This window comes from Pagrus pagrus (assembly GCF_965226575.1).
Source record: "Pagrus pagrus genome assembly, chromosome: 8".
Lineage (NCBI taxonomy): Eukaryota > Metazoa > Chordata > Actinopteri > Spariformes > Sparidae > Pagrus > Pagrus pagrus.
In genome coordinates this window covers 14338217-14366027 of record NC_140192.1, presented here as the reverse complement: position 1 = coordinate 14366027, position 27811 = coordinate 14338217, and the positions used below count along the sequence as shown (strand labels likewise).

The 27811-nt window shown below is 41.1% G+C and overlaps 1 protein-coding gene across 1 annotated transcript; it reads left to right on the top strand.

Annotated features, from left to right (window-relative positions):
• Positions 1 to 27: 27 nt before the first annotated feature.
• nf2a (NF2, moesin-ezrin-radixin like (MERLIN) tumor suppressor a) lies at positions 28 to 27811 on the top strand. The gene is made up of 16 exons (XM_084360787.1): positions 28 to 720; positions 1986 to 2111; positions 2250 to 2372; positions 5491 to 5574; positions 12175 to 12243; positions 12421 to 12503; positions 14999 to 15074; positions 15676 to 15810; positions 16362 to 16436; positions 16664 to 16777; positions 17070 to 17192; positions 17505 to 17722; positions 19203 to 19308; positions 20649 to 20767; positions 21558 to 21717; positions 26338 to 27811. The coding sequence occupies exons 1-16, from the start codon at positions 607 to 609 to the stop codon at positions 26386 to 26388; spliced, it is 1776 nt and encodes a 591-aa protein (XP_084216913.1). The 5' UTR covers positions 28 to 606; the 3' UTR covers positions 26389 to 27811.

The window sequence follows — 27811 nt, the reverse complement described above, 5'->3', positions numbered from 1 at the left end:
GTTAGCATCAGTTGCTAGCGCTTCTCTTCCAGAGTAGTTTACATGCGACGACCTGAGTGCTCTAAACTCTCCAGAGGGGATATATTGGCTTGATACTTTCTCGGACGCAGAGATGTAAACATTAACGGATTTCACGGTACAGAGACGCATAATTTTAGCGCAAGATAAGGACTTGTACTGGATATGTATTGTTAGTTAGCTAACTTAGTTTCTATTTAAGTTAACCTAGCTAACGTTAGCAGCAAGGAGTGTTACATTGTAGTTATCAGCTAGTTAATGCTTGTAAACCTTTTATGTGCTGGCCAGGGTGAAATTACAGAAATACCAGAACACACGTAACTTGTTCTGGACATTAATAAACATAGACAATGTCAGTGAAAACCCTGTGTAAACTTTGATGAAACTTGCTTTGAACGCAACTTTCCTGGTCGAGCTATAGTGAAGCTGGACAGTAACATGCACATCTGTGATAACTAAGTCTTGCAAAGTGACTTATCGGCTGTCTACACCATAGAGTGTAAAAGACACGATGCCTTGACAGGGAACTTAATTTGTAGCGATTCACGACTTTGAATAATCGAGTAGTTAGTTTATGAGCTATTCGCCATGGCAAGTGCCTTAGCAGCGAAAATGGGATTTAACTCACTGATGAGAAAACAAGCCAGGAACTTCAACGTCAGGATCTGCACGATGGAGTCCGACATGGAGTTCAGCTGTGAGGTGAGTATATGAGCATGGTTTCATTCAACTTGCATCGAAAGCTTTCCACATTTGCATTGGCCCTGACCACAACATCAAGTGCCTGCTGTACTGTTTTGACTGGATTGGCAGTTGTCGTGAATGCTTTGCAATGCTATAACTGCTGAACCACAATCTGTGATGACAACTGATTTAGCCTGTAGGTGCAGAGTTTATCATAGCAATGATGGTCACTCACAAGACATAATAAGAGTTTAATTTTTTGACACTAGATGGCAGTAAGTAACCACTAAGACACGCAAGTGGTATACCTAAGTGGGTCTATTCTACAAAAGACCATATCTGTTGTAATTTATATCTGTCTAGTGCAGAAGTGGAATCATGAACATTTAAGTCAGTGGCAAACCTCGCTGCAGTACGTGGCTTGAAATGCTGTGGGTATCCCCCTTGCAGTGCAAATTCAAAAACACACTGATTTATGCCCCTTTCATGTATATTTCTGGCCTTCTTGCAGTCTTTTTGGTTGAGCATGTGACTTGATGATATACCAGAGGTGAAAGCCATCAAAATGACTTGCAGACACCACCTCTATATTTAAAGGGGAGGAACCCCACCAAAGTTTGCAGTTGGTAATTACACACAGAGCAGCATAATTTTAGTTGCAGGTTTCAATTTTCTGTGCTGAGATGATAATCGTATCAATTATGGGTTTTGTAAATAGCATTTAACAGGGGTTGGTCATATAGACAAAATGCTCATTAAGCCTTGCATGGGAATTTTTTTTTTCTCCCTGTTGGCATTCCCGCTGATACCCTAATTTCGAGCAGTTTTTAACTTGTTTTTTTTCCACGCCAACCTTGAATGCACTTGACAGAAGTTTGCACCCTGTTAGCTCAGAGGCTAGAGATGAAAGCTATCTAAATTGGATATGTGCGCCAGATATGCCTCCGTCATAGCCTTCAGCTGGATGAGAAAAGCACGCATAGCTCCCTGCTTTTAACCAGAGACTGAGGCTATGAAGAAAATACTAGTATATGTGGATTCAGTAGACACAGCATCTTGTAAATGGCTGTAAATATTAAACCTGATAAAGACTTCTCTTGCTAAGGGCCAGTCAATGAATGATGTGAGTTTCACTGTCGATATTTTGCTTTAACAGGTTTTCTGTGTTTTTAGATTTTTTTTTGTATGCTGCCTCTTTCTGTATCAATTCAAGTAATTCTAGTAATTTAGAATTTTCTGGTTTCTTTTCTGAGAAAATTATATAACACTAAAACATGTTTCAGGTCAAGTGGAAAGGAAAAGACCTTTTTGACCTGGTGTGCCGAACTCTGGGACTGAGGGAGACATGGTTTTTTGGGCTCCGGTACAACATCAAGGACACGTCGGCTTGGCTAAAGATGGAAAAGAGGGCAAGTGATTCTCATGTTATTCTGGTTTTGTAACAGCCATGAGTCATGTAAACATCGCCAATAAAGATGTAGCCGGCATGAAAAGGGAATGAATGGCCCCACTGTGCAAATGTTGATTTCATTGCGTCATTGTTGTAGGTTCTGGACCAGGAGGTACCAAAGGAGGAACCAATTACGCTTCATTTCCTGGCCAAGTTTTACCCTGAAAATGCTGAGGAGGAGCTAGTGCAAGATATCACACAACATCTCTTCTTCCTACAGGTAATTATACGTAATTTAAACCTACGAGTTTTGTTTTGTCCATTTCAAGGTAAATCAGATTGAACATTATTCAGTATAAGCACTGAATGTCTTTTACTTCATGAGATATATACCTCGTTGTCTTCCTCTGTGTTTCATTTGTGCATCACGCAGTTTATAAAATCACTCCAAGCATTTGGAACAGTGGGTGCTTGACAGAAGAAAAAATATGAAAAGTCCGCTCAGCACAGCACACCAACACAAAATACAAGAAAAACATTAAATGCTAGACGAAGCCAATTGATATGTACAATGAAAGTAAGTAAGTACAATATTATCGAAACCACCATAACAACATGACTGTTTTTACCTGATGATGTGACTGCGGTGTATTTAGGTGGTTTAGATAACCTCATATGTTGTTTATGAGAGGTCTAGTATTTAATGTATTCTGTGGCCACATGACTTGTCAGGTAACCCTACTGTACAGGTAATTGTAAGGTGTGTCTCTGCGCTAATTTCATGTCTGTCGAAGAACAAAAACATCACATGTGGAGGTGACAAATGTTCATGGGAGCATTATCTAGTGTGCAGACATTACTTTTCTATTTTTGTCATTTGTGCATCATGCCATGAGGGCCTTACGACGAGGCTCTTCGCGCATTCACACTGACTGTTTCTTTCTCTGCTGCTATCTCAGTTGAAATTGCTACAGGCCTACACGTAAACCAGAAATTCAACATGCCTCTGAGAAGAAGCTGTGGATTATTACCTGGTTAGAGGGCAGACGCTTTTTTTTTTAAAGATCTCTCTTTCCTTGATCGTAATCTTCACAGAGGGGTGCTCTGTTCAAGATTTTCAAAAGAGAACCTTCTCAGAAGTATGTGTCATCTCTCTGTGGAACTAGATGAGTCAAAATGAACGCTTGAAAAAATAAAAGAACAGGTGTGTGAGAACATGATAACTGATTTTTAGGGTCTTTAAAGGGTCTCTGTAAATGTAGGATTATCCATTTCACCTAAGCACAGCAGGCATTTGACTGGTGCTCTGTGTCCGCGGCGTCCTTACTATTTTGCTCCAGTCCCAACAGGGGGCACGCGTCTGCAGAGTTTCTGACAAGTTGAACAAGAAGAGCACTCTCCAATACACTTTCTGTCCATTGTCCCGGTCTCATTGTGTGCAGCCATGTGGAATCAATGCGCAACATATTACCGCTGCCCTTTCTCTCCACTTAATACTCTCCAGGGAATTCCTGCAGAGCCTGCCACACCATTCCCCTCACAAGAGATGAAATTTGCAACTGTGCTGCCATCATCCAATGCTACCAGCCACATTTATCAATTACCAATTAGGCTTTAAGGGCTCAGTTATTGGCCCAGTTAATGACATATTCTCCATGGGATTCTTGTCCCCCCCCATAGCACTCCTCCTATCATATCCAGCCCATTGTGCTGGTTCAGGCTTGAGAAAGCGGTGCGGTTTATGTTCCTCAACATTTGGATAGGAGCACTTATCTACTTAACGCATGTGAAAAAAAGTCTCTCTGTTTCCTTAATCCGTTTAGAGGTGGTTGAAGCAATTTATTTATTTCAGAGGGGAACCTTGCTAAAAGAAAAAAAAAAGTGACAAATTACTGAACAGTTAAAGCGGTACACAGCTACAAGGGGAGAAGAATACAAATGTGCAGCGCCTCGCATCGCCCGCCCCCTTATTACTTTGCTCTCATTAATTCCCATAATGTCAGGAGCAGGCCTCCGTTCAGATAGTGTCACAGGCATGACAGCTGGATTAGTGCTTATCAGAAATGATCACCGACCCGGATACAAACACACACACACCCGTCACACACTTTAGACCACTTACACAAACAGACAACATGCACATCTCCGTCACCTCGGCCCTGTAATCTTAGCAACAACATAGTCTCATTTGTAAACCAGATTGCAGCCTCAGCCTCTTAGCGCTTGTCACGATTTTGGGCTGTCACCTCTGGCTCCACACCTTTGTTAGTTCAAAACAAGAGAAGACAGCATGACTCTGCAAATGACAAGGTTTAAAGCATTAAATCGCACACTTATATAACTCCTTACAATCCGGTTTTGTGCTCTATACGTAGTCACGGCAGTTTGTGATTCAATTAAGTTGACAGGTGAAGGAGCTCAGGTAGTGACACCCGGTGAGACACAGCAATTTAAACTACAGGGAGCTTGTTAAAGGGGATTGTCACCCATTTGAGGAATTCCTGTTATGACTGTAATCCATGACAGTTAAGTCAACACTCTTCTATGAATTGGAGACCTAAACCTTGAATTTGTGCCTCTTACTTACAGGAGTGAGTTCACACACGTAGGGTGGCGCTCTACTCTAACTGTGTCATTGGGAGCTTTACTTGGACATGTCTGTCATGTTATTATGGTCTGCTGACTAGCAAGCTGAGGACTTTAATGATAGAATGAAATAATGTTGGCTGGGCTACATAGTTCCTGGCTTGGTGTCTAATAGGTCCCCATGGGGCTATGATCAGAGTCCTACAATATTTATTTGGCACAGTTTTCCCTGCATCCAGACTTCTCTAAAAAGTGCAAGTACCACTGTACTGTGGCAATAGTAGTTTGAAGTTTATTCACCCAGTTTTGCAGATATGATTACTATATTTTGTGGCTACTGAAGAGTGGTACATGAGCACTGTGCTTTGACTGTACTGTTCCCACATTTGCCAAAGTGGAATTAAAGGAAGAAAGTTCTGGCTGTCAAAAGCACAGTTGTCAGAAAGTTGTGTTTCACCCAGTGCTGTCACTCTTCTCTCGAAGGAATCAAGTCTTTTGTCATTGTGTCTGAGTCAAGATCACCTGTCAATCTGATTCAGGTCCTTCATCTCACAAGAATCATTTCTCTCCTCTCATGGAAATCAATATAAAGGAGATGTAATACTCAAACTGAGTGGAAGAACAAATGTCCTGATGTAAACTTCATTGCTGTTTGTACATACGACAGCGACAAACTTCTCTAACAAACTCCTAAATGTCATAGACCATACATTACCTGCATGGCTCTCTTTTGTGTTAGAAAGATGGAATGAAGACAGCTTTGCTATTCAGATAGGTATACGCACAGCTGATCATATTTGGTAACTCCTTAGGTGAAGAGGAAGATCCTCGAGGAGGAGATTCACTGTCCACCCGAGGCCTCCGTGCTGCTGGCCTCCTACGCCGTCCATGCCAAGGTTAGTGCTCCTTTTTGTAACTTAGGATTTTATTCTCAGTTACTTTCAAGGAAGATGGTGAATTCAGTTGTCTGTATCCTTTAATGGTTTATTCACTTCTACTTTAAAATTTGCATGACCACATGGAAACTTCTTCTCCTCCTCAAGCTTACTTTTTGAAAGATTTTTCTGATGAGGAGCTAACAGCTGTAAATCTTTCACTACAACAGGGTGCTTTCTGTAACTGCCTTAAAGAATGCAACAGTTTTAAAGAAAAGCAGTTCAGACCCAGAGAAAAGATTGTTATATCATTATTTGAACTGACTGAGGGATTGAGGGAATACGTACATCTGGAACTGTCCTCAACTGGATTAACCTCCTTCTTTCCTCGTGCTTTCTTTGCGGCTGCCTGTTCAAAAAATCTGGATAAACAATTCTTTTTAGATCCTGTAATTCATTTCGGGGACATCTCATGCATTTCATTTGTTTGTTTATCATCTGAAAAATATATTGCTATAGTGTGGCTCTCTTTTCTTCTCTCCTAGAACAATGCAGGGAGACTGCATGTTTTATTACGAGGGAGCTTTGTGAATGTATTCTTCTCTTATCTGTTTTCCAAAAGAAAAGATATAAATCATCTACAATTGACCCAGAGCTCTGCCGCCTGAGCCCTGATAGGGACCAGAATAGAACACATTACACCTTAAATTCAGCTAGTTCTGGTATTGATTTTTAAATTTCCTTTACTACTTCATGGAGCGCTCCGGAGGCCTTGCATGAAATGCCTTTGATGTAAAACACAGGAGTCAGGTTCACTGGAAGTTGCTTTTTAAGCAACAGTTTGAAATTGCAGAAAAGCCATCACTGCTAAAGCCGAGCAGCCTGCCTGTTGTAGCATCCTCCCAGCAGGTCTGCAGACGGCAGAAAGCCTCATAAATAAAATGCCACAATCCCATTTAATTAAAGGTGCAGCCAAATAGTGGAGAGTGTTCAGTTCGGTGGCCTCAGGACATCTTTCATCATATGTCTGTGCTTCTTGCCACTGATAAAGTTATGAAGTTATACTCGGCTGTGCTTGCATTGTACCAAACCGTTTTGGTAAAGGGACAAGTTCATATATATAACACAAGTTCATAATCTCTGTATAATGTCTGAAAGAAGAAAACTGCAGATAGAAGTGGCTGAAATGAGCTTCGGAAGAAGAAGCACAGGGTAGCTCTCCCACTCTTATGTATTGAAAGGGGCCAGTTAAGGAATGCCTCTAAACACAATAACCCCTGAGATGAATGCTTATATAATTGGTAAAGATGTGTGGGTAGGCGTGGAAGTGTGTATGTTGACATGAGCAGCGTAGTGGCAGAGAAGTATGAATGGACACCCCTCATTAAACCTACTCCACTGCTGTTGCACAATTTCATAGCAGTGGGCACAAATGAGCACCTGAAGCCCTCTGTTTTAAACCGGGGTGGGATGATCTCGGGGCTGAATGAATTGCCACAAGAGGGTGTAAGAGGATATCCAAGATGGCTTTGACTTTGTTCTTCATCCTTTTCTCTACTACGAGCTGCCAACCCCATTGTAGAGAGGATGAGAAGGGTTATCCAAGATAGATTCGATTTGTCCCTTCCACTCCTCAAGTTACAACTTGATCACATAGCTGGCCCTCATTCACAGCTTGTTGAGACTGTTGACCCAAGTCTTGATGCCTCACCTCACCACCCCACCACAAAGAACAGAGTGCTATCCACTACAGACTGATAGAAGATCACCAGGAGCCTGTTGAACTAATTGAGTCTCCTCAGGAAGAAAAGTCTGTTCTGTCCCTTCCTGAAGAGGACTTCAGTGTTGTTCTTGATTTGCACCCCTTGATTCGGTCCTTGTATGAGTTAAACGTCTTCACTTCCTATCTCTGGATGACAACCAGGAAAGGTGGCCTCCTGTTTGTCTGGTAGTCCACCACAAGATTGTTGGTTTTGCTAATATTGAGCTTGAGGTGATTGTCATTGAACCATGGGACGAAGCTCGCAATCAGTCCGCCTTCTAATTCGCCATAAAATGCACCTGGGCCCTATTTGCATGTATTGACTGATTGACCTCTTATGTATTAGTTTGTCTGTTTACATTGTTTGTACTTTCATTATTCAGCATTCAGTTAAGCATACGTTGAGCTCTATAAAATCCATTACTCTGTATGCAAGATGCTGTACAGTATAAACACCTCCATTGATTTATTGGTTCAGGATCAAATAAGTTACCTGGAGTCCATGGAAATCACTCCACAGGAAAAAGCTCCCTTAATAAACCTCAGGCGATCTGAGTCGTTTTGGTTGAAGGATCCCATCTCTCTGAAATCCCCTTGAAAAAAGATAGGGAGAGTGAGGTGCAGCTTTTTGACAGGCGGACAGGGTCTGCTGAGGCTGGAGCTCTACCTCAAAGATTTGGCCAGGAGCCCTCAGAGACTCGCCTTTCCCATGCCAATTTAAATGGCCTAGGTTAAAAGAGCCTGTGTGGATAAAGAAAAATCAGCAAATGAGCTCGAGACTTGTTCTCTCCGCTGTCAGCACCCTCGATCTGGAAACAGCAAAGAAATATGGGGCCACAATCTGTTTTCATTTAATCAGCAGTCCGCTTCGATTAGAGCCAATGTGAGTAAATTGGCGTTTTCAAAAGGAGACAGGTACTTGTTTAGCAGTGCAGCTGCTGAGAGGTTTTTGGCAAACCTTTTCCTTCTCCTTTTCTAGTCATGAGTTGTTTTTGTGCAGAACCACAGTATAGCCCGCGAAGTTGAGTATATCACACAGTGGGAAACACTTTGGTACTTTTGCTCATCTTAAATCATGATTAAGCCAGCCTGAAGATGGCAATAAGGAGAAAGTAAAGGCGTATTCCAAGTAGGCATTAATATTTAAAAGAGGATTTTTTTTCTAAATAATGTGAATCACAGCTCTGTTAAGATACAGACAGTTGCACACAGAATCTGTGTGTGTAATCTGTTTCTAGTCGGAGGAAGAAGTGGCGTATTATTCATTACAAACACAGTCGGAAGCCATAAAAGCTACCATTACCTTGTATGAGTTACAGAGTGCATGAATGGAGGGGATAATAGAAGTCAGGAATAGTGGAGGAATTTGTGTGCACACAAATGCTCGGACTGACTTCTTTATAATTATTTCGCCTTTGTGCCGGGGAACTTAAACACAGATACATACACATACAGTAGGATCCCAAGGTGACAATCCTCAAGTTTCCTTAAGAGTTTAATATTAATCACAACCTGCACTGGTTTAAAGTAAATCAACAGAATTCCCAACATGTGAGAAAAATCCTTTGATAATACATAAAATGTTCTAATTCATCAGATTTAAGAGCCATACTAACTTTTCTGAGGGTATTTTTCTACGCTCTGTGAGCCAACAGTTCAGCCTCTGTGGCTCTGCAGACGTTTCAGTACCTCCTGCTTTGTATTCTGAGTAGGTGCGGCGGTACAAGGAGATGTCGAAAGGGAATATCGAGAAACAGTTGCTCTGGAAAAAATGCAGAGGGAGTCACTCTGGCAGGGAGGTTGAGTAGGGAGTGAGGTCAGCACCCTCAGCCACACGGGGTGTTGCGTGTCAGGCTAAGTGGGGAGGGTTATGACAAGCTAATAGGCATGGATGACAAAGATGGGACTCGCTGAGTTTTACAGGTGTTACCTGTTACCTTACCTCCCAGCATGTGAGCCTTAATAGAGTCGCACTTCTCGGTTTCAATCTGGACCACAAAATATGTTATTTAATACTCAGTGGAATTTGTCAGCTTTGCCTTGATGTAAATCCCGCCTCACTCGCCTGACTCAACTGTGATAATGTTGTTGTCCATATCAGCTTAGGTGAGCCAGCATTGGCACAAGAGACAATGAGACACAGAAATGAAGAGAAAATTAGCAAAAACAGCCAATTTCACCGCCAGCTGGTGAGACTGGCGGTGTGTCTGTATAAAAAGTGTCTGTATAAAAACAGGTGATTTTTTTGTTCTTGTTGTTTAATGATGTTATCTGTTCTTACATTAACTGTAAATTAAGAACAGCTGAGGCTGACAGGAATGTCATTAGTTTTGTAGGTAGTTCAGCATTAGGCAACTTTGATCTGATGGCTGGGGGAAAAACAAGGTCACACTTAATGAATGCCTGTACCAAATTTCATGGCATTCCATTCAATATTTACTGAGACACTAAATCATTTCCAAACCCCGACACGTTGCGCAATTTGCAAAGCCTTAGTTTTTGTTTGTAGCCTTCCATGTTGCATGGTTAGTAGCTTAATCAAAGCTTGCCAGAAAAAGAATAACAATTTTGCCTGTTACACAACAATAATGCCCTTCATTGGTGAGAATGTGTTTCAAAACCTTTCTCACAACTGTACTGAAAATGGATTTTCTTCAGACTGACTGGACTGTGAGAAATACATTTCCTAATTTTAGAAACAGGCTCTATTAAACACAATATACTGGTATCTGTTAGTCAGTGGTTACTGTGGTGCAGCTGTTGATAAAAGTCAAGTGAAAATATTGACACAGCCATTGCTGTCACTTTGGGGTTGTCTGAAATAATAGATGGAAGATAAATGTGTAATCAGAAAGCATCTGGGAGCACTGTCATTGTCAAAATGCCAGTCTGTCTCTACCTGAGCTAAACCTCAGTTGGTTCCACAATACCTCTATAAGTCTATTTATGATCAATTATGAAGCAGTAACAAACAAACAGGTGAGGAACTCTGGGAGTGGAAGCTTTGAAATTGAAGGGAAAGGATCTAATTAAATGGCCCTCGGCTTCTCCACTCTGTTGGCCACTGCGCTGCTGTTCTCGTCTCTGTGGTGAGCTTATTAAATTCAGGTCTGTTAAGTACTGTTTATAGACTGGTCTGCACAAAAATGAAATCCAATTAATCGACATAATAAAAGTAACACCACACAACAAAACAACACAGATATAGAGTTATTTATATTATTTATTAAAGCCACATGAGTGGTCAAAAGTTGCTAATTTGTTGTGTGCAAAAGTACAACAACCGATGTGCTTTAAATTACATTTGTGATCTCTTGTCACTGTTTAACTACCTAAAGATGTATTTTCCTCAATACCCAACATCATGTAACAGCAAAATATGTGGTTTTGTTTGCAGTCCATCCCTTTTTTCCATTTCTGGGACAATTCTTTGGTTGTGGTGTTTTCTTGTTTTGGAGACACCGCAGTGATATTTTGAGTACATTTACAATGACACCTGAGCAGCGGCAGAGAGATTTTTTCTTTCTCTTTTTTATTCCAAACCTGTGTTAAACCTCAGTGGTAATGTCACAGGGAATGAGTCTTTTTAGACCACCTATTTTCCACTGAGGTACAAGCAGGGGTCAATAGTTATAGAGATAGAAAGCCATGACAGGAGGATAAGGTACCACTTTTTGGTGTCAAAGACAAGATTGCTTCTTCTGAAAACCATTTTTTTGAACCAAGGATACCATTCATACTCAAAAAATTCACCAAAAAGTAGATGTAGATTTGTGAGGATGTCCTGTGAATCTCATACACACAGTTTGAACATAATTTGGGTGGGAAATTTGCAGTTTGGCCTAAAATGTGAAAAGCTAGATTTGACATTTGTCTAATATTTTTTAACACTTTATTCATTTCTCATACAATATGGCAAGATAGCATTATCATTAACTGCAATAATAAAGAAATAAGCAAAAAAAAAAGCTGTAAAGTGCAGGAAATGGATGCACTGAGAAGAGAAAACACATTTACAGATTAGAATCTGGTCTGAGCATCAACTCATGTAGAAACATATGACCTTAAACTCCTTGGAAGGATAGTTTATCCACATAATCAATAAAGGGCCATCAGGTTCTGTTTTCTAAAAAGTAGATCTCAGCTTCTCTATTTGTACATTTGTCTAATTTTGACACAAATGTGTCTCTGGACGACCTCAGTGCTCCAACAGAACGGTGGAAAAATGTGAAAGGGCTGTAAAATATACAACGATTGCCTACCTCAATTCCCTCTAGTAATTTAAACCAATAATTTAATGACAAAATAACAATGATCACACTGCCGAGGAAAGGTGCAACTGTGTTAGAAAAACATGCACAGCACATACAGCAAAACACACACACTCCATTTAACCTAGTTGGATGAATCTACAGTCATAGCCCACTTTTTAATCTGTAGCTACATGTATAATTCATGTCCTTCCACCAGTTTTACAGCGGCCCAGAGGAAATTCCCCACCGCCACTCAGTCATGCCTAATCCATCCATATCTCTCTCCAAACATGCGTGATATAATTTGTATCCCCACTCTGTGATGATAAGTGATCAGCCTCGGTTCTCTCAGAGATATCTCTAATAGCATCATTTACACCGTCTTCCAACAACTGGGCCAGTGGGTGTGCGGTGCACGTTAATGACCCGATGGCAGCCCAGCCTCCATTCATTCTCCAAGACACCCTTTTCATACAGGCGCTGTAGTTTCATCATGAACAGCTCCCAGGAGAGGAATAGTCCAGTCTGTTATTGGAGGGAAGGTGAATATCAGCCATTAGTCTGGAGTGATTTTAATCCTCTTGGCACTTTCGCTCTATTTTACAGTACGGAGACTACGACCCCAATGTCCACAAACCTGGCTTCCTAGCTGAGGAGGAACTGCTGCCAAAGAGGGTGAGTGACCCCTGGGTTTACTTAAGAATGAGGCTTTATTGTCATTCATTGCCATTCATGAGGGAAGATGTTTACATAATATTCCTCTTAACTGGGCCCGTATCTGCACTGTGACATGAGGCATTTCAGTGTGTACTGTATTGTCTCCGCACATTCACGGATATTTCTCCATTTCAGGTGATTAACTTGTACCAGATGACTGCAGAAATGTGGGAGGAGAGGATCACAGCGTGTTATGCGGAGCACAGGGGCAGGACGAGGTAAAAAACTGCTGCATTGAACTGTACCACTGTGAAGATCCACTGTCATCAGCAAATTTCAGTTTCAAGTTCACATAGGGTGTGCTTAAAAAATTGGTTCCACAAGAAATGTTTTATGCAAAGCTGAAGTCCATTTTGGTGGAGAGAGGCGAAAAGAGCCACATTAAAGTTGTTTTTGCAGGGAAGTTTTTTAAAGTAGCATTAATGAGTCCGTTGGATAAACCTTTTAACATCTGTTTTTGGCCAGGAAAATGCACCAACACCACAGCTCACCACAGCCTGTAACTCATCAATTAGGTGTAATTACATATATTTTCACAAGAGAAGCACAATTCATGTAGCTATTTTTCAAAAGAGGATCATTTAGTGAGCTGCAATATAAGAATCACATGGCTGTAATTGCTTTCATAAATCTAAAAAGACACGAGAATGAAAGTCAGTCGTTTTGATGTTGCACTTTGCGCCACCACTGAGCTGAGCTAAGTTAAAAGTGGATAGGGTGTAACTGTGAGGGATGTGGAGAGTCTTAAAACTCCCGTGGGTGGGGAGTTTTGGGCTGGAAAGTGAGTGCTAAAAGCCAGCAAACCTCAGCACTTGTAAAAAGTAGTAATTGAGTCACCGGTGCTGATCAATAACCCTTTGAACCCCAGCGGAGAGTGTGGGGAGATGGTGGTCCTCACACCTTTAGCATTTCAATTGTTTAGTAAGTGATGCAGTGTAGTGGTGGCACAGGAGGGAGGTCACTGGTCTTCTGATGGGACTACAGCTTGGTACCGCTTAGCTTGTTTTGATGCTACTGTAGCGCCAATAGAGCACCTGGATTTTGGTATATTGTAGGATTGATTATCATGACATTTGGTACATACATTCGTGGTTTCTTGAAGATACAGACGAATGATAAATTACAGGACAAAACTTTTATCCTATGATGAAATGTTTCTATCCTGATGGGAGTGGTCTCCTGCTTCCATCCCTGCAGCATGGGGGGTTATTAAAATAATTTATGAGTATAAAAATGATGTGAATCATATGCTGTGGCCTTGACAGTCATCAGACTGCACCCTAGTTGAACACCTATGAGAGATTTTGCGTCAGTGTGTTCGACAGCACTCTTCACCACCACTATAAAAACACCAAATGAGGGAATATCTTTTGAAAGAATGGCCATCTATCCCTCCAGTAGAGTTATAGACACCTCAGTCAATGCCAAGGAGCACTGGAGCTCTTCTGGTGGCATGTGGTTGCCAAGACACTCATATTATTTTTTTCTTTAATTTTTCGCCCGCCTGTATATCCTGGAGACTTTTCCTCATGTGCCATCACAAGGAGTAGATTTGTGACTTAAAGAGAAATGTCTCAGTAGCTGTTAGATGGATTGCCATGGAATTCCTTATCGCCATTCATGCAGGATTCATTTAAGATGAATTGTAATGACTTTGGTGATCCCAGACTTTCCCGGGACAAGAATTTAATTTCCCCGATGCTTTGGTTAATGACCACATACCTACAGAACTAATGACAATCCCATCAGCCTCAGCTGTACTTTGCATTTAGTGGAAATTAGCAAATGTTAGCAAATGTGACTAGTTAATTCTGTGTTGGGCCTTGGTGCTTGACAATTTTTATTCTCCATTATATCGATGAATATACTCAGTGAACAGTATCAAGAGTTGATGTCCAGCCACATACAGTTAAAAATGTACTTCTCCTTTATTTTGGCTGATGTTCTTTTCAAACTTGATAAGAAATTGATTCTTGAAAAAACTGATGTTAGCACAAAATCAAAGTTAGCTGCCTGACTTTCCATGTGCATCTTTATTTTCTTTTTGAAAAGAAAATGCTCTACTCTTCCACAGCATTAATCAAGCATTAACATTTAAATTTGACCCACTCTGAAGTCAGAATGTACTCTGCATCTAACCTAGATTAGATTTTGTTTACTTGGCACAATGCTCTCTTGCCTGTTAAAACTTTGATGAAGCTTAAATCATCAATTTCCCAACCACCCATATCAAACAGCAAGTTATTAAAAGTTTAGGCAGAAGCATGCCCTGATTTTTCCTCAGCCATCAAAGTATGCTAATGTACTTTTTTTGCTGAGTTGACCCTGAAATCACAACAGATCTGCCAACCAGGCAGCAAAGGGGAAGAGAAGAGTTTGATGCACTTGTTTCCTCTTCCTCAAAGTATTTAGAGTCTTGGAGGCATCAGAATAAGTTTTCTTTTCCATCAAGCGTGACCTCTAAAGCCTGTTAGCGAATTATCAATGTGTTTTGTGTCAGTACTGTGCTTGTGTATTCACCCTCGGAAGGGCTCTGTGGCAGAGTTTTTATAGATCACACAACATGACAGATGCTACACACAAAAGCTGAGGAAAACAAGGTCTGATCTCATTTTTCTCTCCACTTCTGCACCTCCCACCCTTCCCTCCCTCTCTTCTCCATTCCCTTGGATCCCTCTCAATCTCTTTCCCTCTCCGTCTGCCTTTGAACCAGGGATGAAGCTGAGATGGAGTATTTAAAAATAGCTCAGGACCTGGACATGTATGGCGTCAATTACTTTTTAATCAGGGTGAGCCAATGCCGCTTCGCTATATCTTTACAAAGTAAGCCAATGTGAGAGATTAGCAGGCGTGTCAATTTCACTGTGGTGTTACGAAATGAAGTTGGGGACCGGCAGTCTGGCTCTTCTTGTTCTAAATTGTCCCTTAGTTGAGTCTATTATTTGGCTGTTGAACAAATTTCAAACATATTTGTATGTTTTGTTTGGCACTGGATCTTTTCCAGGTGATTCATAGCATAAAATAACCTGTAACAACTCATATAACAAACAGAATGTCACTTGAGGTGACTCTGGCCTTGATCAACACACTCTCCTAAAGGCTGGGACATTTTTAAAATGCCACCAACAAGTCAACCTCAGCTTAAGTAATTCACTGTAGCATTACTTTTGAAGTAAACAAGCCCAGACTGCATATAAAACCCCTCAACTGGCATTGTTCAGCTCAGCCTGAACAAATGGTTTTGGCAAGCAGAGCCACCACAATGCCACTTCTGTGTGAAGCAGGTAAAAATGAATGTTGGCTGCAGGGGTGTTCCCACAGCTGCTAGCTGATGTCCCTGAACAGACAGCTAGAAAGAAAAGCTTTGTTTACTCTCCCAATGCGCTTTAGAATAAAAAGGGAACCGATCTTCTTCTGGGAGTGGACGCCCTGGGTCTGCACATCTACGAGCCCGACAACAGGCTGACACCCAAGTGCTCCTTCCCTTGGAATGAGATCCGCAACATCTCCTACAGCGACAAGGAGGTGGGAGACTCTACTGTTGGGAAACCTCAATTCCCAGAAAGTTGGGACGCTGTGTGAAACATAAATAAAATATATATATTGTGAATTATTTTATATTTTCTTTGTGTTGACTTTAATTGAGTATATGTAAAAAGAATAATAAAATTATCACAAGTGTATTTTATGTTATTCACAGCGTCTCAACTTTTTTGGAATTGGGGTTATACTTCATTTTAAAGTTTAGCAGGACAGTAGTCAGAGGGTTGGTACAAAAATGGTGCTTTATTGAATTTGAGGGGAATCATATCGTGTGTTATGCTTCAAGTTTCAGGTATCCATATTGTTTGAGCAAATAAGCTTATCTCTGTGTTTTAACATAAGTTTTTATCTCATGTTTACTGCTTTAAACTGTACTTTTTATTATTTTTTTGTTTAATTCTTCATAATTTTGCTATATTGAAAATACCCTTGTCAGTATTGTAATATAGATTTCCAGGTTATTTCCTCCCCTGACAGATGTCTTTTTCTTTTGTGGTTTAATCAAATCTGGTGTTCCTCTACTCATTTTTTAGTTTACCATCAAACCTCTGGACAAGAAAACCAATGTTTTCAAGTTCAACTCCTCGCGGCTAAGAGTCAACAAGTTGGTGAGTTCAGCTGAGATATAAAAACACGTCAAAATGATGGATTCAAGACTGTTGAAGTGGCTGGCAGAAAGACAATATTAACTAGCCACAGACGTAACAACTTTTTCTAAGTGAAAGGGAAGAAACATGCTGGAAGTGGTTGGGGAATGATAGATTTGGGATGTACCTACCGTTTTGACCCATCATGGCAAGTAGCAACCATTCCCGGTGTTGTTTCTCTTGTGCAGATCCTCCAGCTGTGTATAGGGAACCATGACCTGTTCATGCGGCGGCGGCGGGTGGATTCACTTGAAGTGCAGCAGATGAAGGCTCAGGCCAGAGAGGAGAGAGCCAGAAAACAGGTACTGACATTGGCAAAACAAAAAAGTTGTCAAAAGTTGTCAGCCAAGTTTCCACTCAAATGTTTTCACTACTGACATGCCAGGATTAGGAGTTGGACACAGCAAGATAAACCGTTTTCTGCTGCTACTTGTCCAGTCAGTTGCCTTAAATCATTTTCTTCTATCAGATCCATTTGTCCATAGGATGTTCATCCATATTCCATCTTTTGTTTATTCTGTTTCTTTCATTCATTGACCATATTTCCCACCATATCCTCTTTTTCTCATCCAAACTCTACTCGTGTGTGTTCAGGTAGAGAGGCAGCGCCTGCAGAGGGAGAAGCAGCTGCGAGAGGAGGCAGAGAGAGCCAGGGACGAGCTGGAGAGGAGGTTGATCCAGCTGCAAGATGAGGCTCATATGGCCAACGAGGCACTGGTAAGAATGGGTAGATTAACCTGAAATCCACCATTTTGTTGGCTATGTCACATTCTTCACTTCACCGTCTCCCAGTTTTTTGTCATTGTATATGCTGTTTTATGTTGTTCTTCCCCGTTATTGTCTCTCACTGTCACCTCGCTTATTCTGTATTCATGCACATCTGTCCCCCTACACCTCTCTTCCTCCTTCTGTCCTCTTTTTCTCGCAACATATCTTCACCTCTCTTTCTTTGCTCCATTTTCCCATCTCCTCTACCATTTTCTACTTCTTGTGTTTGCCCTTCCTCTTCCTCCTCCTCCTCCTCTCCAGCTGCGTTCGGAGCAGACGGCGGACCTGCTGGCTGAAAAGGCCCAGATCGCAGAGGAGGAGGCCAAGCTGCTGGCCCAGAAAGCTGCTGAGGCTGAGACGGAGATGCAGCGCATCAAAGTGACTGCCATCCGTGGCCAGGAGGAGCGGCGGCTCATGGAGCAGAAGATGCTGGAGGCAGAGATGCTGGCCCTCAAGATGGCTGAGGAGTCGGAAAGGAGGTAGGGGAAGGAGGAAGGAGGCCTGTGTGGATGAACAATGAGTGTGAATCTGCCCTTACTGCAATGAATATGATTTTGATCCAGCTCTGTCCTCTATGTGGCTTTGTCTCTGTCAACACTGTCTCACTCATACCCAAAGTCTCGGTCTCACACACATTCACATGCACAACATGTGCCACTTTTTAGATCCTTAAATAACTTATTCCTACAGCTTCCTTACTTTCCAAGAGTTTGTTTTCTTCCCCTTTGTAATACGAATACCCCGTACTGAGGAAGCTGTCTTACAGGGGCATCAGAGCACAGTTCCTAAATAACCTCATCAACACATGAGCCTCCCAAAATGTTTTCAAGTTACTATACTGTTTAATGTCAAGGTGCACAGACACACCGCTGCACTTCAGTTTGCTCAGCAGCAGAGAAGTAAGTCGATACGCTCTGAGCATTGAGCTAAGTAACACAGCGTGCATTTAAATTGCCGGATCAAAGAACAAGAACTTCTAACTTGTTTAAAATCACTTAATTTTAAAGGCTTTGTTCTTGCACTGCAGCTGAAAAGCAGGTAGTCGTGCGGTTACAGCTACACAGCCGCACTCAGAAAGAAAAAGGGAGGAAGCTTTTGTTCTGCAGCCCTCCTCCTAGGTCGGGGATGCAGCAGTTCATTCGTGTTGGTTAATTGTAAGCAGTAGTATCGACTGATGGTGACAGACCCTATCAAACGCTTTTACAACACATTGAAGCGCCATGGTGCTGAAAATGACTTTGCGATCTGTGTGTTAATCAGAATCAATTTTTTCATTTTCTTTTTTATACACCCTAGTTCACATCAAGTAGTTATAAAAGCTGTTGACTTTTTTATTTCTTTAGAGGTCAGGTGGATAAGGAGATGAGTGATCCTTGATCAGCACTCTGTACAGCTTGATAGATGCCAGTTTATTGTAGCAAAGAACTTAAATAATTTTCACAATAAAACAGCATACATAGATACTAAGAATACCACTTCAATGCCTCTACTTCACAATTTATTAGGCAATCATTTCAAATGGACACCATTAACCACTTGCCAGTAACTGCAATTTCTGGATAAGCACTTTCCGCACCAGAGAAATTTAAACCCGTGGCACTCAACATGTAAATGACTACGTCCACTCAAACCCTTGAGGCACATAGCTCCCCCACATCAACGGGGAACTGCTGAGTGTTCAGGAACACAATCAAAAGAAATGTAATCACCTGCATATAACGTTCTTACACCTCTGTGTGCAAACTCGATGGTGGCATAATGGAGTCTGAAATTATTGTCCGCTGGGGTGATCCATTGATCACCTGCATAATAACAAAGTGACATTCCTGGTTCGCCGGGTACCGACGTACCGATTATGTAAGATAATTTTGGATTCAATTTAGATAATTCTGTTAACTTTGAAGGACCGGGAGGTGAATTAAAGCATTAACTGCGTCTTTCTGTCTGTTCGTCCCTCAGGGCCAAGGAGGCTGACCAGCTGAAACAGGACCTGCAGGAGGCCAAGGAGTCAGAGCGAAGGGCAAAGCACAAGCTGCTGGAGATCACCAGCAGGGCTCTCTATACGGTAACACGCCTGGAACATACACACACATACTTAAAATGTATACATGGTACACAGCAATTAGTCTATGACAGGAAGTAAATTGATGGAAATTCTGTTAATTTTTTAATCATTTATTTTTCATCCATAGTCCCTGGATACATTTTTGAATTGCCCAAAAAACGTCAATAAATATGAGCAACATTTAGAAAATAATCTTACTTTCTCTTTTCTGTTTTTATTTATTGGTCTGATGAAGTGAGGAATCAGGACACCACTTTGGCCTCTGGTAAATTATGATAGGCATTTTTTTTATTTTTTAAAGACAAAGATAAATGGATTAATCGAAAGTAAATCAATATTGTAAACAGTTAAATGTAACAGATACAAATGCAGCATTCCATAAAACAAATATGCTTAAGACAAATATTAAGCAGTACATGGATGTACTCCAGCTGTACACCCCACAGAAAAATACTGTCTGTTCCTACTGATAGTATCAGCTCCTACTATTGGAATGGAAATGACCACGAACATAAAGCCTTAGATTGACTGCTAATAGCACACACATATGCTCACGCTTGCACACACACACACGCGCAAATGTAGCTCCGCAAAGCCAAACTGAACGGGAGATACTTGCATAAGAACAGGCAGCACATAAGGCAGCCTACGCAAGAGCCTCCAACATGATAAAAACCCACACAGTACACATTCATCTGCTCACACTCATGTTCACACACACACATGCACACACAGATACATACCAAGATGCTAGCCATCGATGGAGAACTAATTGCTTGTAAGCTTATGAATGAAAAGCCTCAACACACACACACACACACACACACACACACACACTGATGCACATACATACAAAAGACATGTTGCTACTGTAGCACATTAGCTATTAAGTGAAAAGTCTACAAACACACACACACACAAGTACACATGATTTTCCATTCCCATTTCCGTCCGCCTTGGTCAGATTGCCCTCTGTGTGCGTCCAGACTGAATTTATTTTGACTATATCCATATAGTTTGGATTCGCATGCCAACCAATGGATTTACATTTATATTGTGTATTAGGTCCACTTCATCTCCAGCCGATGCCTGAGGTGCATGTGGCCAATGCATTTCAGACATTCGATCAGGATCTAAAATCATATATATATGTATATACACATATGTGTTCATGGTCTCTGACCATCAATGTAGTATTCTTCCTCTTGCCTATTTATAATGTCACCTTCAACTTTGTATATTTGTTTTACCCTTTATTCTGCCCCATTTTCTGTTTTTCCCTGTCAGCTGGTCTACATCTTTGTCGTTGCTCTAACCTCTCCTTCCATCTTCCTCCCTAGTCCCCTGGACTGCCATCTGACAGCATGCCTCCCGACCTGAGCTTCAGCAGGGAAAACCTCAGCTTTGACTTTAAAGATACCGACATGAAACGCCTCTCCATGGAGATCGAGAAGGAGAAGTGAGTGGCCATGTCCCAACTCTGCTGATGCTGCTTAATATTTCTGGGCTCAGCAAGCAAGTATTTGACACTTTTTGGTTATTTGGTTGAGCCTAATTGTAGTGATTTAATTTTGAATCAGCCGAAGGGATTTGTTAACTGATGAATATCTATATGGAATAATTTTAAATGCACTGAAAATGTATAAAGACCAACACAGTGCAGGATTATACTTGGAGGGACACCGTCACTTTTTAATATGCACATTTTGATTCAGGAGTTCAGGCAAGTAATTGACCCCTAGCAATACCTGTCACTGATGTCACGGGCAGCATTCAAGCATTTGTTTCTCTAGCGCTTGGTGTCAGTGATTGCAGACAGGAGAAATTACGTTGAGACAAGTATGACCCTGGCTGTGCAGTGGAATAAATTACTCAGGTCTTTGTTGTCCTGTAATTAGGTATTAGGTTTTTAAAATAAAAGCCATTGAGCAGAGAGGTTACAGGTTCAGAATTGGCGGGCAACTGCTTATAATACTTGAAGACAGACTGCAGTGGAGTTCAGGTTTGCATGAAAAATTGAATCAATTGTATCAGTATAAAAAAGTTGAGCAGTGATATTTTCCCCAGTATTATTTAATAGTATGCTATTTGGAGTTATCAATAACGGTTATATCTCTCAGTCTGCCCTTATTTAGAGGAGTAAAATAAGGAACCAAACTGCTCAACAAAGTTAAGGTTTGTCTCAAGAAAAAGTGCTTAAAGGGAAATCCAATAAACTGTCTTCTAACATGCACTTTGATTATGTTCAGGGTAGAGTACATGGAGAAGAGCAAGCACCTGCAGGAGCAGCTCAATGAGCTGAAGACGGAGATTGAAAGTCTAAAGCTGAAGGAGAGGGAGACTCCTCTAGACATCATTCACAACCAGAACACCGAGCAGGGGACCAGCAAGCACAGCAACTTTAAAAAGGTATCTACCAGCTCAGCTGCTTGCATAACATACATCATAACACATGCCACAAAATACTCTTCATGCGTTCCTCCAAAATACACCGTGCATGCACGCCTCATCTATTCACACTTGTGTACACACAGTCAAGCATTTGTAGTTATTTTAGCATCTTGTACACATGCACAACATTTGTCAATAGGTCCTTTGTTGCCGAGCAGAAATCAGATTACATCTGCTCTTCTAGGTGATTTGAGAAATCCAGCTGTAAAGATTAACTGCTTTATATCAGAAAACCAATCCAAGAGCCAGATATTCGACTACATCAATATACAAACGCAGACCTGACCCAAATTCTGCCGAAATAAAAAAAATAAACGTGGCAGCTGTCAAAAAACGTTTTTTACAAGCAACTCTTTCTCTCTTTTTACCCGCCTCTCCTCTGTTAGATTGCTTCACTCCCTGAACACAAACCTAACTAAATCCATCCACAACATCGAAACAATGAAAGAAATATTGCATCCACTCTGTATAATGCTACCCGAATTTCTTTACATTAGATTTGCTGTCTTCAGAAACATAAAGGGTATCATAAATTATGCAAACCTCAGAATACTTGTGTAAGAAAGTCATGTTTGAATAAAGTTTGCATGAGGAGTAAGGAACTCTTGTGTTAGCAGCTATGCAACTTGCCTCAACTCCTTTTGATTGAAGGCAAAACTGTTTTTATTTAGAGGGTCATGTGCTCAAACTTGACTGAGAACCTTCATCAACATTAATTCACATGTCACACTAATTTTGAAAAACAAAGTAAATATGTTGAATACCGATCACAACTGAATTATATGAAATCCGCTCTGAATCGCACTGTATCATATCTTTGCAAATTGTCTCTATCTTGTGGTCTGTGTGTGTAGATGCCTTTTAAATCATCTTCAGAGGGAGAAAAACACACGCGTCTATCCAATGCATCTTGGCTGCATTTACAAGTTGCTTCTTCGCTATTCAACAGCTGTCCGATCAGCTGGAGGCATGAGCTGGTGAAATGTAAATGTGTTCTTAATACTGATCTTATATCATCTTCCAAGGATAACTGTCTCAAATAAAATTGATAGTCCTCCCTCATACAACACCCACGCGTAACCATCATATTATTTCAAGGCGGGGTATTGATTCACAGAGCATCACTTAATAGCAGCGGTCTCCACTTGGCCCGGGGTTCATTTTTCAGCCTCAAGTTTCTTCTTTGATGGAGTCTGCTGGGGGAGGTGGAGCAATCATTCCTTTTCTACTGTAATCTCTAAAAGTGCACAGTGATTACCGGTCTTAAGTGTATTTTTGAAGAAAATCATAGATTAGAACCTGAAGGGGAATCTGTGTTTTCGTATGCATTTTATGTCGACTCCGTCTGTAAGAAAAGCGGTTTCATCTTACTTACAGAAACTGCCTGGTGTGGATATTGCAAGTCTTGACAAAAAAAAGTGACAGACTCCTTCAGCTTGAGGGATATTCCTAAATTGATTGGTCAGAGGCAAAGGAAGTGTTATAAAAATATAGAATGTATTTTCACTGTCCTCTGATGAACTGGCAGATTAGACTCATTGTCCTTTATCTTCACACTCCAGTATCTCCCTGTAATTTTAATGAAAGTATCAAATGAAAATTTAAGCTATTTTCTCAGCACATTGTGTCACAAAAAAGCCTACCCCTCCTCCTTTTTTGTCTGCCAGTGTAAAATACACTTGTTAAGGGAGCGCTAATTGATTTTTGCTTGGTGATTAGTCATTTGGATGGATGGGGGCACCTCTGGCATGCAGTGGGGGAAAAGGAGCTAAGTTAAAAGTGTTGGTTTAATTGAACCAGAGGCGGTCGGCATTCATCTTGTTATCGAGGGAGGGGGCGGGGGCACATGGCTTTGCAGGGAGAAGGGATGAGGAGTCGAGAGTGAGGAAGCTAAATCAGCTTAGCCTAAAGAGGCAAGAAGTTTAGGGGAGGATGAAGTTTACCAGAAATGTTCCTAGGATAAGGAGTTTGTGGGAGGCTGAGCCACGGAGAAGTGCTAAGAATGCGCTATGAAGTTGGCGACCGAAGGAGGACAGGATGAGGGGGATACGGTGGGGGAAAGAAGAGCAGAGGGAATGTGGAGTGACAGATCTCTGAGCCAGAAGCACCAGGATCGGCTACATCTCCGGGCACAGCTTTCTCCATCCAGACTCCTTCTCCCCTCAGGATGATTAATGAATGGCCCCTTAACACAGCCCAGCGCCTTTGCACATCTACCAGACCCCAGGTTCTGCTCTGTTAGCATTGGGCCCGACAGGAGAGCTTATTCTCAACAACCGAATCACAACATAGGAGCTGCAGTGATTCTGTGTGAAGTTTCACTCTGGATGGACAGCCAAATATAACAAAAATCCTCAGACTGTGTTACATATAAAGGAGGTCAACCATTGTGGTTACCTACATTGTGCATATTGAAATAACAGACAGAAGGATTTATTTTCAGGAAAAACCTTCATTTAATATCATTCACAACATTAATACTGTATCTGGAACATTGAATAAAGAGTTGATCTGATCTTGAGTCAGTGCTCACCATTATGTATGTACAAAGACAGAATGAGGGGTCTGTGGAGGTAGGAACCAACCTATTTGTGCGACCCACAATTGGGCGATTAAAAAAGCAGCTAGCAGCTAACTAAAAGAAGAACAGCAACCGCAAATGTCTGGGTGCTCCTTACGGTCTGAGCAGAAGATTAGATCAAACCCCAGATAACAGTAAATGTGTTGTTATTGCAATGTTATGCCATTGTCAGTGTTTAGAAAGCACTGACGGACACAAATGTAAAACATCATACTAGATGCTGTCACGTTACACATCACTCCTCTTTTGCTTGTGAAACACCGGCATGCTATAAAAAGCAAAGCCGGCATTAACAAGGTTTCGTTTTGGCAGTATTGTGTGATCTTTGTGTGAACAAAAAATGAATAAATATAAAAAGGGCGAGGGCTCACACATGTAGTTCAGGCTGCCTGTCAGCAGGGACAATGGAAGTTAAAATCCACAACCATCATGCTGCAAATCCATCCCTCTCCCACACACTCTCTGTGTGGATTTGCTTAAGTCCCTCCGTCTACGCATTCCTCAGAAATAACCTGGATCTCCCAAACTGTCCTCCCCACCCCCGGTCTAATATTTACTTAGGCAGCCGCTTTAATTGCCTTAACTCGACAGATGTTGGACAGAGGAAAAGTTTGCCCAGCCAGTTTAAGTAGTGCTCGCTTATGCAGTGTTAGATGAGCTAGAAGTTAGCTGTGCTGAAGGGGTTACAGCGCAGCCAGTGGTCTGGATTAATCCATCAGCAGCTCATTTAAACCTGGAGAGAAAAACAATTAACAGTACTTTCTCTGACTGGCATTGATCTTGGCACTCCCTGTATGTTTGATTGTCTCTTGAAAACCTACAGCTTTCTTTGTCCATCAGGGAAAGTTTCAAACTCTAATCGAACATGCTTTTTCTTTCATTATAAGATGTATTAACAGCGCCGCATGCCTTCACATACCATCAGTATATTCATTACAAGCAGAATAACCTTGGGGGAGCAGGTATGTTTTTAGTAAACGCACGTAAGTGTGCAGACTCTTCAATTATCCTCTCCTCATGAACACTTTGTCATTTGATTTGTCAAGGGAAACAAGTCAAATCACGTGTTTTGCTGGAATGTGCTATTCATCAGAAGCATGACTGGATTAAATATGCAAGTCTGTACATCTAAGGTGCAATTTAGGAGAGACTAATTGAAATAAACTCCGTTGCTGCTTCGAATGCCAACAATCAGCCCGACCAATCGATGTATAATTCTCCAAGAATCATTTAATATCACATGAAAATATGAAGCACTGAAAGTGGATTTTTGTTTATTATACTTGTACTTATACTCAAATTCTTCTCAACTGAAATTCTCAAGTATATCTCTTTAACATCAATTATTCATTCAAGCAACAATCAAAGTTGAAAAACATGGTTAGAATCGTCATCCAACCGAGTGCCGCCCACTTCAAAACGAAAAGTAAAGCACCAAGGGACTGTTGTAACGCGTCGTTCAGAGCAAGTAGCTGATGGCAAAAATGTGTATTTCAGTTCAGGCATTTTATACACATCTATTATTTGTTTCCTTTCTCACAATGTGCAATAACACAATGGCATGAACATGGAATAGATAACAGACACTCCTTAATCTTGGCACAAGAAAGAGTCCATGATTCTAGGGAGACTTGAAGTACAACCAGCTCCTCAGAGACCCATCCAAGCTGCTCGGGGGTTTCATGCATGTGCACCGAAGCTGAATTATTAAAATTTGGTTTCTTTTTTACCCTGCAAGCTGTGTTGACCATCCACACATCATCTTCATTTTGCTGGTGTCTCAGTCAGATGTTTAAGGTCATGGTGCTTGCATTGGAAATACACAGAAGTGCTGTATGTGGCAGAAAGGCTGGGGGTAAGGGTAGCTGATGATGTCAGTGAGTCCAGTGAGGATTTCCATTAGGTTACCTATTTTGCTTGCTGCAGTACATTCTGTTCTTGTTTACCTCCGCCACAGATAAACAACCTTATCAGATCTTTCGTTATCTCCTCCACAGCTGACACTACAGAGCACCAAGTCCAGGGTGGCCTTCTTTGAGGAACTCTAAACATCGCAGCTGTAAAGGTGGGGATGCACAACTGCCAAGAACCTCATAATTCTACATTCCTGGTCAGATCAAATGATTGGCCACACTACAAAGCCTTATGATTCACTTCCTGGGAAACCACCATGAAACACTACAGACGGAAAAACGACCACTGCCTTGATCTGCACCGACTCCAGCGGCCTAATGTGTACGCACAAACAACAAGGATGCATGCATAACGTTCCTGCACTAAATCTGGGATTCATGAAAAATGTGTATGTGTTTACAATAAGAGTGTGTCGAATACAGCACATTCTCCTTGAATGTTTCGACATGAATTTGGGCGTGGGTTAAGAAGAAGGAAGGACGGGCTTTGACTGCTCCGCTTCCACTCTGTTTGTATTTGTGGAGTTAAGAATGGTTATGATATCATGTTCAAATAGGGCGACCTACATAATTGGATTGCCTATAATAAATAGAAATAAACCACTAAGGGATAAAGTTGAACAGGAGAATGAGTTGATATGGCTGATATGCCGCCCTTATCCTGACCCAAATACCTGATATTAAGTAGTTAGACAGCAAAATACTGTGTTGTCCTAGAACGCCTTCTACTTTAACACTGAACAGTTGAATTTCTCCACATCAATTAATGACTTCATGCTGCTGCTTAAACGGTTACATGAAAAAAATGAATATTCAAGCAGCAAAAACAGGGCATTTCTTTGCTATACTGCATTTAAACAGCCATTTATCGCTAATAGTGTGAGTTGATGGGCTGTGGTGCATATTAAGTTCAACAGTTAATTTGTATTGGTTGTGTTTTGTTTTTTTTAATCTCCATGTTTGTGCATTTTTTGCAACTTTTTATGGTGAATGAAGTTGAAGTGTTAAACACGGGGCCTTAGTATGTGTGTTTACATCTGGTATACACTAGAAGTCATGTTACAGACTGTATCTCTGGCTGCCTCAGGCTGTTGATTAAGGTGTCCTTACGCATGACACAAAGTGCACTACACTCTGCTCTCAAAAGTGGAGAGGTGATCATTTGTACAAGGTGCTGCCTAGAATTCGAACTGGATGAAGGAAATGCGATGTTCAGATGTGAGCTTGTGTCACATCCATCATCGATCTCATTTTTTTCTCTTTTTTTTGTGAAGACGACCACTTTTTTCGAAACATGAATTTGCATCTATTTTGAATTAATGTGTCTTTTTGAATTAATGTGCTCTTTCCCTCTGAAAGCAATTTATTTTTCGGGAATTATAATGTGAAGAAAATATAGTCGTTTTTCTTCCTTGTCTGCATTAAGCACGGATAGTAAGCAGTATTTAAAATGAAACTTTGGGTGAAGTTACAGTACCTATATTACCAGATATAGATTTTCTCAGAAACGTTGCAACATATGTTATTTTCATGTAAAATAAATGAATATCAAGTCTTA

What these genes read in the sequence shown, in the direction of transcription:
- nf2a (XM_084360787.1), top strand. Translation starts at nt 607, where the DNA reads ATGGCAAGTGCCTTAGCAGCGAAAATGGGATTTAACTCACTGATGAGA. An exon ending in AACATCTCTTCTTCCTACAG is followed by an intron (nt 2,373 to 5,490) that starts GTAATTATACGT and finishes GTAACTCCTTAG; the next exon opens with GTGAAGAGGAAGATCCTCGA. An exon ending in CCTACGCCGTCCATGCCAAG is followed by an intron (nt 5,575 to 12,174) that starts GTTAGTGCTCCT and finishes TCTATTTTACAG; the next exon opens with TACGGAGACTACGACCCCAA.